General features: G+C 36.8%; 1 protein-coding gene across 2 annotated transcripts in view; it reads right to left on the bottom strand.

Annotated features, from left to right (window-relative positions):
* The window catches only part of BTBD9 (BTB domain containing 9), a 107,278-nt gene that overhangs the window by 25,171 nt on the left and 68,064 nt on the right, over window positions 1–14,043 (bottom strand). Inside the window, exons 9-10 of one of the 2 annotated variants that reach the window (XM_015857669.3) lie at window positions 11,853–12,042; window positions 1,526–1,633 (exon numbers count right to left, since the gene is read on the bottom strand). In XM_015857669.3, coding sequence (XP_015713155.1) covers window positions 1,526–1,633; window positions 11,853–12,042 — 298 coding nt within the window. Of the gene's footprint in view, window positions 1–1,525; window positions 1,634–5,519; window positions 8,480–11,852; window positions 12,043–14,043 lie in introns of those variants that run through there. The other variant, XM_085543174.1, reaches the window with a different exon arrangement.

Genomic DNA, 14,043 nt, shown 5'->3' with positions numbered 1-14,043 from the left:
GCTGGATATATGCCTGTCAGAGTAAGCTAGTCAAAGCGCAGTTTCCTAATTCACATGAAAACAGTTCCTGCAGCTTTGAGAACTTCCATAGCAGTTACGTTTTGAGTCAGTACCCTGAAGTATATCATGACGGACAGCCACCTTTAGTTCAGGAATACACCTATTTTTGTCTAAGGTTAAGGGTTTCAAAAACATTGTTTGAACACAGTGAAAAGATACTTGAACTAGGATGTCAACCAGCAATTTAACCTGCAGTGTCCAAGTGCTTCTTTTGATTGTGCTAGGCTATTAGTACCAAAATGTAAATGTAATGCACAAAGCATTTGTGACCCTCTTTTTGCTGGTTTCGGCTTCCCAGTGCTACCACTCCTGGGGCAAACATGATGATGATTTTTTTTCCATTGAACTGAGATGTCCTTGAGAACAATCACATTTCTTTCTCCAGACAAAAGTCAGGATTTCTGCACATCAATATCATGGCTTCTTCACAGGCAGTAAAAGCATGTGTAAATTTCTTCTTCACCAACATCCCTAAGACTACATTGTAACTGCTTGGATCATAAATATTAGCAATCATGTATCAGCAGTGTTGCAATTTGGCACAAGTACAAGATGGGTGGGAGCTGTCCCCATATTAGCTAGTAACTTAGTTTTGCCCCACCAGCAAGAGAAGGCTTCTCTTTTCTTCTGGAAAACTACAAAAGTGGGGAAAGAAGAAAGGAAATACGTTTTTTCAAAGTCTGAATGCACCTAAGGATCATCATAAGGATCATCCAGGAGACTGTATACTGGATATGTAACTTGGATAATTTTACAGCCTATCTTTCAATTCCAGCTTGAATTATAAGTATCAAATTGTTTAGGTTGGCTATCAACACTGAATGACTTTTCTATATGAGATTTTTATCAGTGGACTCAATAATTACAGAAAAGCCAATGAAGAGTATACATCTGGAGAGTATTCATACTTTAATTCTTCTGATTGAAGTATACAAATAATAATGAAGGGGTTTTGTTATCCTTGTATTCCTTTGTTCTTATCTTTTTAAGAAGTGTGTTTTTTTGTTTTGTTTTGTTTTCCTGTGGAAGGGTCCTGATGAAAAGCAGAGGTTCTGCCCTGTATTCACTGACCTCATGATCACCACAGTGAAGAGGTTAAGCTTAGAGAAATGAGTTAAATGGTTGACTTGTTATGGTTTGGGCCCTACCCTAATTTCTTTCACTCATTTCAATTCTGTAGAAGGCATTTACAGAGTGCTTTGGTAGGGACAAAACGCACAGTACTCATCTGTCTCTTTACAACTTGATTCTGGTTTGAAAGTCGAGATATTTAGCCAAGCACAATGCTACAACTTTCTGATGTTGTAATTGAACAGTCTGGAATTAGTTATCCACAGGCTATTTAACCAACATTCTTTTAACAGTTGAGAAGTCATCTTTGTAAATATAGGAAAAAAAAGAAGAAAAGGAAAACCATTTTTCAGTTCTGCTTTGTGCAAATAAATAGAAAAAAAATTAAACTCACTTGCAGGAAACTTTTGTGCGATCAGCCACCATGGTCCATTGCTGCTGATTTGTTGAAACCTCTATGTAGTAGCTGTAGCTTCGATCATCACAGTCCCAAAGCAGTAACCTAAGTATGAAGAAGCATTTGAGTGATAAGTAAAACAAATGTCAAACCAAGATGATTACTTATGTTTCCTAGCCCTGCACATCTGCCTCTTAATCCTTTTTTATATTTAGTTATTTCTTCTGGAGTGCATCTCCAATGCTCAGGAAGGTCTTCACTGTTTTTGTCATCTCAATATTATCTGTATACTCATTATCCTACAGCTAGTAACTGACTTACAATAACCATCATACTAACACTGTTCTATGACATTCACCCAATTACCTCTAATTTATTTGAAAGACAGTAAATGAACTAATCTATCTGGCAAGTGGCATTGCCTCCTTTAAACGTTAGTCAAAGATCTTTCTTCAAAGGTCAGTTTAAAATGGGAAAGATAAAAAGATACTGCTGACTGAGAGGATTACACTGTCTCCTTAACTGTATTTTTCTTTTCCTTTTCTTTGTAAATATATAAGATTTTTTTTTGTTGTTGTTTTTAAAGTCAAGATTCAAAAATGGGAAGTTTCAGTTGTAGTTTATCATAATATAAGGAAAGCACAGAATTCTTGAGAAAATTGCTAAGGCAAAAAGAGAAAGAAAAGAAGGTCTCAAAGGATCCACTCCATATACATCCTCACAAATGTGCATTGCTTCAAGAAGTGCTCTAAATGTTACAGTCAACAGCCTTCAATTTTCATCCTTATCTCACACAGAAGAAGATCAAAAGCATCAGGAATGTGATTTAACCTATGCGTATAGTTTTCAAAAAACATGTATGTCAAATATTGTACCCCCCCCCATTCCTTCCCCTTACATGGGGATTCTCTCTCTTGTAATAGACATCAGAATATCCCAAGTTGGAAAAGGCTCACAAAGATCACCGAGTCCAACTCCTGGCTTCAGATTGCACCACCCAACATTCAAACCCCGTGCCTGCAAGTGTTGTCTAAACCCTCCTTGAACTCCAGAAGCTTGGAACAACAACGGCTGCTCTGGGCAGCCTGTTCCAGGGCCCAATCACCCCCTGGTGAAGAACCTTTTCCTAATGTCTCAACCTTACCCAACCTGACAGCTCCATGCCATTCCCTCAGGTACTGTTGCAGTCACCAGAGAGCAGAACTCAGTGCTGCTCTTCTCCCCTCATGAGGAGCTGCAGCCTCCCCTCAGCCTCCTCAGGTCCGGCCTGAACAACCAAGGGACCTCAGCCACTCCTCATACTCCTTGCCCTCCAGAACTTTCACCATCTTTATAGACCTCCCTTGGATGCTGACTCACGTTCAACAACCAACAGAATCCCCAGATCCTTTACAATAGCACTGCTCTCTAGCCTCTTACCCCCAGGTTTGTAAGCACATCCAAGACTGCCCAGCCCCAGGTGCAGAATCTGGAACTTCTTGCACTGAAGTTAAACTTTACGCTGTTGGTGATTGCCAAGCCCCCCAATTTAATAAGATCTCTCTCAAATGCCTCTCTATACACAAGGAAGGCAACAGCCATAACTCCAAGTCCTGTATCCAAGCCATCAATGAAAATATTAAAGACAATTGCCTTAAAATGGAGCCCTGCAGAAACCCACTAGTGCCTGGTCACCAATCCCATCACATAATGTATTTGTGTAACTGTATACTAGAACTTTGTTCAGAAGGATACTGTAAGAAACAGTATCAAAAGCTTTCCTGAAATCCAAAATAATATATTAATTATTCCCTTGTGAAGTCTGGGTAACCCCGTCATAAAAGCAAAAGAAGTTCATTAAACAGGACTTTCCCCTTACAAACCCACTCTGTCTGTGACCAGTTACTGAGCCGTCTTTTATGTATCTTTCAATAACTTCCAGAATAATCTTCTCCATAACTTTGCCATGCACTCACTTGAGATCGAGAGGCTGTAATTACTAGCATCTCCCTTCTGTTTCAGTTACAGATGACTAGAAACACAATCAGCATGATGATATAATATTCTCTCTCCAAACTACCCCAAATTTTGAAATTGCAATATTCTGAAGTGCACAGTCCTCATTATGTCTTCTGTGTACAATTATGCTTTGCTGATTTTGTTATTAAAACCCTTGCTCTCTGAACCCTAACACAATACTTATATGGAGAATAAATACCATACTGCAACATACTAGCAATTACTAGTTGTTGCTAGCTCTAGATCCTTAGGTTCTTGTCTCCAGTGGCAACTAACAATTCCTAGAGTAACACATTGTTGGATTTTGTTTACCTGGGGAATTGATAGTTAGTCAACAAACCTGCCATAGATAAATATAGAACAGTTAACAATCCAAAATGACTACAAGTGCACTGATGACTTAAATCAGAGTAGCTACAGCCACATACAACTAGAGAACTGTGAAAGCCAGGTAATACAGCCAATCTGCATTCATTCTTTAGCTGAGTGGAATAGCTACTGCAGATCCACACTTTTCAAAGTGTAATAGACAAGGACCCAATAATGAAAATAGTTCAGACATTTGAAAAGAAAAGCAACTTGTGCCATGCTACATTGAGAAACAAGACAGCTAGAGGGGGAAAATGACCTCACCATTTGCTGAACACAGAATCTTTTCGCTTACAGAGAAATGTTGTCCAAAGCAGTAGTTGGACTCTTCAGAACTGGCTTATTAAGGACATGTGTGACTGTATAGTTGCCTTAAAAACAGCACTATTAGCTTCAGTTTAGAGCAATCTGATTTAGTTCTTTATTTCCCATTTTGGAATCCTAGCATCCAAAGTGGAACTGGGTCTACAGGACAGGCAGAGTTTAAATAAACTCCCTCAATGCCCTCAATTAAGACTGGCTAATTGATATTATCAAAAATAATGAGCTATCAAAAGTAGCTTTAAGAAGCTCAAACTAAACACTTAACAGAAACCTTTTTGTACATTTGAATACTCTTTGCAAGTGAAAAAATTCAGAGCTGACAGAAAAAATAAAAATTGTTGCCCACAGCAACATGTAAGACTAAACTAAAAAAACAGAAGAAACAAAACCAGAGCCTAGGGCCTCATCAGATCTTCCCCATTCTGCTTTTCTACAGCTAGAAGGCATCCAAATGCTGAAGAGATTGAATGAAGCACTTTCTGCTTTAAAAAACAAACAATCAAACAAAAAGTTTATTAGTTAAAATCTACAATCTGTTAACTACTAATAATAGATGCTGAATTGATTTAATATCTATGTTTAGACAAAGTCTTCCAAATGTTAGAAAAACAGAGGAGAAAAGAATGTACATAAATTTGTTTTCTTTTAAATGGTTGCTAAAATGTAGCTAATTATGATTTTCAATAGGACCCTTTTCATCATGGAGGCTCAGTCCCGCTTCTTTGATCGATGTTTTCAAAGAGTTTGAGTATCAGAAGCATGCTAGTGACTGTAATTACAATTAACAATACTGTAATCAAAACTGGCTTGGCTTTAGAGTAAAAGGCTAATGGGAAATATGTATTACATGCACTCCTTTTAAGAACGCATATAATTGCTCTTTTCCAAAACAACTCAGCCCAAGTTAAAAAGCTTGACAAAGCATATGCCTTGAGATTATTACGAAACAAACAAGAAGTGAATGAAAAGTGGGAAGAATCTTTCCCAGCGTAACTCAGCATGTAAAGGTAAATGTAGCTCTTTCTCTCTTTGGGACTTGTGAAAGAAAAAAATAGTAATTCTTACTTCACCTCCCTGCAGTATCTTTTGTAAGAAAGAGACAGGAAGAAGACTTTACCATAGAATCTAGTTCAAATTTATTCTGCATGAAATGCCTTTCTGGATAAGCCAAAAAGAAGTTTCAGTTTGATAAAATGAATATTCACACTGGGCACAAGGATCACTTTCTATGCCAGGTACAATAATTTTTCAAACACATCCTAGGCAAGTTACCAGGTTAAACTTTTGTAGAGAAACTGTGTTTTGCTATGATGGATATTAATTCGCTTCAATGAAAATGTCAGAACTTACACTGGAAAGGCAAAAGGCAAAAACTTACACTCTAAGGCAAATTTCCCTGTGACCCCAGAACTCTCTATATAAGAATAAAAAGTTAAATTAGCTCTTGTTAGCAACTCTGCCCTCAAGATGAAGAAAGAAAAGCTGAACAAAGCTTTATCCAGCTCATTCCCTGCAAGATCATGAGATTTAAACATATGGCTAATATACCACTTCTTTGGGCATTTAAGTGCAAGCCTGTTAACCATTTAATGTGATACTATTTTTTACTATTTATATGCTGAAGATGCTTCATAACAGTTTTCAAATATAAACAAAATTTCATGTTATAAGTATGGGAAACTGTCTGCTACATCAAAAGAGGCTGCTGTACTTTCTCAGCAGTATTTCCCTGAATGTCATGTGTTCCCCTGTGATTGACTGCTCTGTGCTTGTATGAATATTCTGTGTTGTCTTTGCTTGCTTTTTACTGTCAGAATCCCCCAAAAGACTGTCACTGTTTAGTTCAGGCTGCTATGTAGCTATTTAAACAGAAGTTGATAGCAGAATACCAAACAGCAGTGGTGAAACTTACAGAATGCCATTCATTTCCTAAATACTATAAAGTCAGTATTTATCAAATACAGCATACATACTTCATAGTATTATGCTCATAAACTATTTACATGCTTACTGAATTCCAAAACACAGCAGAAAAATAAAACATGAGGTAATGACATTTGTTCAAAACTGGGGAAAAAGAAAAGTAAGCTCACAGAATGAGTATTTTTTTTATAAAATTACGATCACATTTTTGTCTCTGGTTGCCTAAAATCCCCTCACATTTTCTGCAGCAGAAAGTTAATCATTTTTATTCAGGATACTCCAAAGGAGACAAACTCCTACATATTTTCCATGTGCTTATGTGATCGTTTATTCTGAGTCATGATCTCACATTCAGTTCAGACAAGAGTAGAAAATGAGCAGTAAAGAAAGAAAAAACTTCACAAGGAGAAAGTGGTATTGAATATTAGAAAGCTTAAGAGCTGTACAGGATGATGATATAAGCAAACAAAAACACATTAAAGCTTCCTGATATCATTTATTAACTTAAGAATTAATCTGAATATGAAAAAAAAAAGAGTTATCCATAAAGTATGCATATTAATAATAAAGTATTCAAAGAGATTAAATAGGGATAAATGTTTAATCTACTTTTACAGAGATGCAATGCATCTGTATTTACTTTAATCTGAAAACCACTATGGTACAGAGGAATTCTGTCTTCTGCCACATTATTATAGCAAGTCCTGTTCTCATTCTATCTTGGAAATTCATAGAAAAAAATATAAAGTTAAAAATATAAAGTTATCAGCCAAAATTATGGTGTACTGATGTTACTTTTCAGTACAAGATAAATGTAGTGGGAGTTAAAGCTACTGTGATATGCCAACCATTTCAGTATTAAAGTTTGAGCCATTTAGAAGTTAAATAAAAGGCAGTCATATCATGTTTATTATGTTAAACATGTCAATTGCTGCCTTTTTGCATCTAGTTACATCTAATATTTTTTTTCTGTCACTGATAAGTGCTTTTTCAGAGAGGAAAAACAGTGAGGTTATTTTCTGTCCAAACAAGCAACAGGACAGAAATAAACAGCAGAAGTATGTATTTTCTCTGTTGACTGTTTCAACTATCTCATAAGCCGTTGAAGGAGGAGTTATACAGTCATTATACTAACTTTTTTTTTTAAACTAGATTTTTAAAAATTAATTCTAAAATCTGAAGACATTACTCATTTATAGTTACTTTTAAACAGAAGCTTTTCTAGCTCTTTTCTAGTAGGATTTTCTACTGACCACTGACTAAAGGGTTGTAAATAGGGTCCTGTCAACCTGATCATGGTACCAGGGAAGGTTATGGAGCAGATCATCTTGAGGGAGACCACATGGCATGTGCGGGGCAGGGATCAGGCCCAGTCAGCATGGGTTCATGAACGGCAGGTCCTGCTTGACCAATCTGATCTCCCATGATTGAATGACCCACATGGGGGGTGAGGGAAAGGCTGTTGGTGTGGTTTTCCTAGATTTCAGCAAAGCCTTTGACTCTGTCTCCCACAGTATTCTGGAGAAGCCAACAGCTCATGGCTTGGACAGGTATACTCTTTGCTGGGTAAGGAACTGGCTGCAGGGCCAGACCTAGAAAGTGGTGGTGAATGAAGTGAAATCCAGCTGCTGACAAGTTCCCCAGGGGAACCCACCTGGGGTCTTTCCTGTACAATATCTTTACTGATGACCTGGATGAAGGGATTGAGTGCATCCTCACTAAGTTTGCAGATGACATCAAAATGGGAGGAAGCATTGATCTGCCTGGGGTAGAAAAGTTCTACAGAGGGATCTGGACAAGCTGGACAGCTGGGATAAAGTTCAATGAGAATAAGTGCTGGGTCCTGCACTTTGGCCACAATAATCCTAAGCAATGCTGCAGGCTTGGGGCACAGTGGCTGGAAGACTGTGTAGAAGAAATGGACATGGGTGTGTTGGTTGACTCTCTTGGCTGAGCCAGCAGTGTGCCCAGGCGGTGAAAGAAGGCCAATCTTGTATGAGATACAATGTTGCCAGCAGGAGTAGGGAGATAATTGTTGCTCTGTACTCCGCAATGGTGAGACAGCGTCTCAAGTACTGCGTTCAGTTTTGGGCCCCTCACTGAAGAACTGGAATGTGTCCAAAGAAGGACAATGAAACTATGAGGGGTCTGGAGCATAAGTCTTAAGAGGAGCAATTTTGTATCCCAATACAACCTGATAAATCTAAACAAATCTAGCATAGGACCACCAAGAAGCTCTAGAAGTTGGTGCAGGTACACAGAGAGACTGGGGAAAATGTCTTGCTCAGCCTAGGAGAGCTTGAGATGGTGGAGGAACTGTACAGCATTTTTCAATACCTGAAAGAAGGTTATCAAAAAGAATGAGTCAGGCTCTTTTCTCAGGATCAAAATGGGAGAAACACAAGACAATGTTGATAAATTGAAGCAGAAGTTCCAAGGGGCCTAAAGCCATGAGAAAACAGGAACCACATTAAAGGGAAAAAAATGTGCAGTGAGGATAATTAAATATTGAAATAAGCTACCCAGAAAAGTTGTGGATCTTCAAGACCTGCTTGCATAAAGCCTTGAATAAGATGGTCTTAGTTCCTTCCCGGTAATGCTATTTTGTTCAAAAGGCTGGACCAGATTCTCACATTCTCAAGTCCCTTCCAACATGAATGATTCAAAGATACTAAAATAAATTGACAGATCTTGCAGAAAACATGCAGACAACATGTACTCTAGAATCAGCTCTCAGTACATTTCTAACACATATTTGAGTACCAACACTCCTGCTTTTCTCAATTCTCAGAATTGAGTTGCCATAGTAACACATTTTGACTCTAGGCTCTCTTCAGTGGAATTCTGATTTCTAGAAACTAGAAGCATCTATTTTCATTTATTTATTTATTTTTTTAAGAAAGAGAAGTTTATGTATTTAGTATCTATCTCTGATACAAGCACATTCATTGGCATGCTGATGTCTCCAAATGTAGAACATGTAGACTTTAATTTCTAATTCTTCCTTTAAAATCTAAACCCAACGACTCAGTTTCTGGGGGCAGAACAATTCATGACATTCTTTAGTGTGGCTATAGCCTAAAGGAACTGCTCCTGGAAACATTATCCTGGTAGAAGAATGAGATCAAGGAATTTTTCAAGTAAACGTAACAGTAAAACAGGCAATTAATACAATTTAATCAGTTCTGGAAGACCTGCTAAAAATAAATAAATAAATAGATAAATAAAATAACCCTTCCACTTCCATTAAGATGAAATAGTAAAACTTTTTTGCTTTCTGTCTGTATGTTACTTGAACTCTGTTCCAGCCACAAATTTCAAAGTATTAGAGATCTTTGTCACTGTCTTCCACATTGCAGAGTAGAAGACATTACAGACTCATGCCAAAGAAGCAGCTGCTATGTAGTGAAACCTCTCTTCTCCACCCAAAGGGGCATCAATCCCTTATCTGCCTATGATCTGACAGAGACATTAGCCTAAAACACTTGCTTTTTCTAGGCAGAACTTGAATGAAAGGATGACATAGTGCTAGCATCTCTCTCTCTAGGCAAGGCATGTCGTCTTGTCTCTCAGATCCTGATGATGATGATGCCTATTATTGTCATTTTTTGAGGAAAGCTGTACATCTTGCTTGTACGGTATATGCAGGAAAAGCCATCAGAATAAGATGAGACTCTGACTTCATATATTTACAATGCAATAGCACGTAAACAATTAAATGCCTGTTCACTTAGAAATATCTAATAAAAATGATTATTATTTTGCTCTACATACTTTCCAATTGTGCAATTCTTTCTTGACAACCAAAAACCTAGTTCATCTAATACATCATTAAATATGAAATTTTATTAAAAACAACATCAAAAAACCAAACCAAACAAGAAACCCCACAACTCCTGCTCAAGAAGAATTAATGCTAGCATTAAATTTAATATAGGAAAGCCAAACTATTGCATTAACTTGTAGTGACAGTATGACTCACTCATTGAAAGACAGCAGAAAATTCTAAGGCTGGGAGACAGAGGGACTGCGAACTGTATACAATATATTTCAGTTAATGCATTCTTCTCTTATTCCTTCACATGTGCAAGTCTCTGCTGCTACTTAAAATTAAAGCTCAAAGTGGCATGAAAATGTTGTAATTACATTTTCAATTACTTCTTTTAAGAAATCCAAGTACTGTATCTTTTTAGTTTTCTACTTGAGATGTAATACTTAATTTAACAATAAAAACATCAAACTCAAAAGCATAAAGTATTCGCTGTGGAAAACTGCCAACTACGCTTCTTATTCAACTTCTTGCACATGATGAGAACAACTCTGGACTCACAGTAAGCATAATTTGTGTAGCAAGGAAACAGACAAATCAGTACATTTGTAATGGATAGAGTCTGGATTTCTGACTTTAAACTTTCATGTTTATAATCATCACAGCAATGCTACAAGCTGAAAACAAAACACACAGCTTTGGAAGAAAGGAACCTTTTATTTTCATGATTTAGGGATATTGGGATTTTGTACTTTTTTTTTTCCCCCTCTGAACTCATTTAGAAAGTCTGCTTTTGAGAAATATGAATGTACAGTGAGCAGACAGAGAAGCGAATCCAAGAAAACTAATGACAGTCTCAAGCATTTTCTTACACCTCCCTGTTCTCCTTCAGCCTAAATAGCTTTAAACTACCTTTTTTTCCATTGCTGGAAAACAAAAACTGGCAATTATGAAATGTCACATCTCACTCACTAAGCAACTGACTTAAGACAACTCTGATAGGCAGATGGCACAGATCCTAGCAGTATATACTTATACTGGGTCTCTGCTGCTAACAAGGACCTACCCTGCAGTTTCTACATTCACACACTAGGACATGAGCTTCAGAAAGCTCTTTCTTTTTTTTATTATCACAGTTAATTAAATTAAGTTCCTGACATCACACTCCAAATTTACAGAGAACAAATGATATCAGGACAAGGTTCTGAATGCCTGATTTTGCTAAATACAATCATTTACATTCCAAATCTGATGTTGGAAAGACTATTTTCTTCTTCACCCGTTTACAGTCCTGCTCTCCAATCTACTTCTAAAGCACAAAGGAAATCCAAAGAAGTGCAAGAAGATTTTACATTACCTAAAAGCTGGTTCATCAAATCCACAAACATTTCCGACATGAGAACAGACAAAAATATTTCAATCCAGATCTAAATAATGTAATTAATCCAACACTGTAAAGCAATATTCAGTTTACTGTGCCCTTATTATGCACTCCATATTCATGTTAAGAGCTTGTATTAATTGCATAGTGAAAAGGAAACCTAGCTGACTCTGATATGATGGATCTCCTCAATGAATGTTTCCGCTTTCACAATGAGATGCATATGAAGAACTGCACATACTGTGATCACAAGGGAGGCTGCAATTGAATTTCTATTCTACTACAAATACACATCTTTAATCTTACAATTTGACTATTACTATTATTATGCCTCTGAAAAGTAATATTTTCTGGAATTGAACTGTTCTATCTTGACATACAATTCATGTATTTAATTTTTAACATACCCATTATACTGAAATAAAAATGTCAAAGGACAATTACTAAACTAGACACCTCACTACCATAATTGCCAAACATCCTGTATTCTAAAGAAAATAACTGCATTCAGCAGAAGTCTCACTGTTGCCTTTATTTTAGAGAAAAATAAACCCTCTTACCGTATAGATCCAATCATGTAGGGCTGTGCTAGTTGGACTACAATAGCTCCACTCCCAAGCTGATGGCACGTGTACCCAGAATCCCAGTCATAGTTTTTTGTGTCTCCATTCAACAAGGCGTTGCGACTCCTGCTGACACCCTCAATCACACTGGCACAATCTGCAATTGTTGCAACGTTTTCAGCAGGAACTGCAAATTAAAACACAAGGAAGATACACACAATAAAACAGTCAGAAAGCAGTTCAGACTGTAATGGTATTCATTCCCAGCAAAGAACTGGAAAAAAAAAAAAACAAAAAACACCAAAAACCTAACTATTAAAGTATGGCTAACACAAGGAAACATTAATTCTTGTTTAATATAAACTATGAAACTCTGCTATACATGTGCTTCAACACTTATTTTTGGAATTACATATTTACCTAATTATCTTTGTTTACATTTAAAACAATGCAGAACTTGGCCTGTATTTCAGAGAGATTCCCAAGCTTTTTGACTCTCATCATTCAGTAAGTTGATGAAAGGACATTAAAAATCTATTTAAGATGCCCTATTCATGCAAGACATCTATGTCTCACTCTTTTTTTTCTTTTTCAACACTCTAGTAAAAAATCAGATTAACAAGGTTGCAAAATGATGTTCTCTGAACATGCAAAAATCAAGGTTATCTGTTCATTCTTTTGATGTGCTAAGTAACACTGAAAACACCACTTTAGCTAAACAACAATAAGTATTCTTTGGAAAAAAAAGCTAAGACTGTCAGCTTTTGATGAAGAATAACCAATATGTGTGTGGTAACAAGATAAACAAGAGTGGAAGAAATAACATCAAATTATTACAGTCATATGAAGGACAATGATCAATTCAACAGAACTTCCAAAATCACAACATCTCATGCCAAACAAATCAGAAAATCAGAAAATGAACAAATAAGCCAAAAGATGAAATGTACAGAAAACTTTGAAACACTGACAACTAAAATCCAAGATTATTTGTATTTTCACACAGGGAAACAAATAATGTATAGCATAGATGAAGATGGATTTATGCAACATCTTAAATCCACTTCAGAGTGAAAACTTAATAACAGACTGTGATTTTCTCTAAAATATATATTAAAACTACTACATCATCTGAAAAGAGCTGAAATACCACTATATGAAATCTCAGAACAAATTTTAATGTCTCCAGAAAGAGCTAGGATTCCAGTACTTAAGGGGGGAATACACAGAAGATGAAAAAGGGCTTATCATAAGGGTACGTAATGACAGCACAAGCGGCTTTCAACTGAAAAAGAGGAGATTTAGATTAGATGTTTGGAAGAAATTCTTCACTGTGAGAGTGATGAGGCCCCAGAACAGGTTGCCTATAGAAGCAGGGAATGCTCCCTCCTAGGAGATGTTCCAAGCCAGGCTGGATGGGCTTTGGGCAATCTGGTCTAGTGCAAAGTGCCCCTGCCCACCATAGGGAGTTGGAACTAGATGAACCTTAATGTTCTTTCCAATCCGAACCATTCTGTGATCACATGATTCTGTGTTTTAATTGTGCTAGTGGTGCTGGGGACAGAATCTTCAATGGTTAAAAAAAAAAAAAAAAAAAAAAGTGTAAGCTTATTGCGATGTAATAATTCAAGGCAATGAAGAAACAACAGTTTTCCCCAAATCTACTGCACTATCAAATTTGATAACGTCACTGTGTGCTCATCACAAACTAGTAAAACCACTGCATTCTTATTCTAGAAATCACTTGATTTGGTATTACTAAACAGAGACATTCAGAAAATCTGAGATTCCTATGGGGAAGAAAGAAGCAGACATGGCGTGTACTTCACTAGAAATTATCTGAATAAAGCAAAGATCAACAACGCAAACTATGTCCACAGGCATCGAAGCAGAGTGTGCCTTGGTTTTCTTTTCTTCCCCTCTTCCTTGGCAATAAGAGAACTATTTGAGTACTCGTTTATACAGGCATTAAAGCATCTTCTATACAGTGCTGCTTTTTGTAGGAAACTGAAGCTACTAGGTTAAAAAAAAATATGTACAAGAGAAAATGTCAAAATGAATTTTCATGCCATCACTCTATGGAATATTCCAGGCACTCTATGAGTTACGTAAGTCATTAACTGTACACAGTGCAACTTGGTTCATAAAATATTTTACCTGCATGCCCCCTAAGCTTCACCCTGCTCCT

The sequence above is a fragment of the Coturnix japonica genome, chromosome 3, assembly GCF_054131305.1.
Source record: "Coturnix japonica strain WE chromosome 3, WE-NBRP24, whole genome shotgun sequence".
NCBI classification, from domain to species: Eukaryota; Metazoa; Chordata; class Aves; order Galliformes; family Phasianidae; genus Coturnix; species Coturnix japonica.
This window is presented reverse-complemented; position numbering and strand designations above follow the sequence as displayed.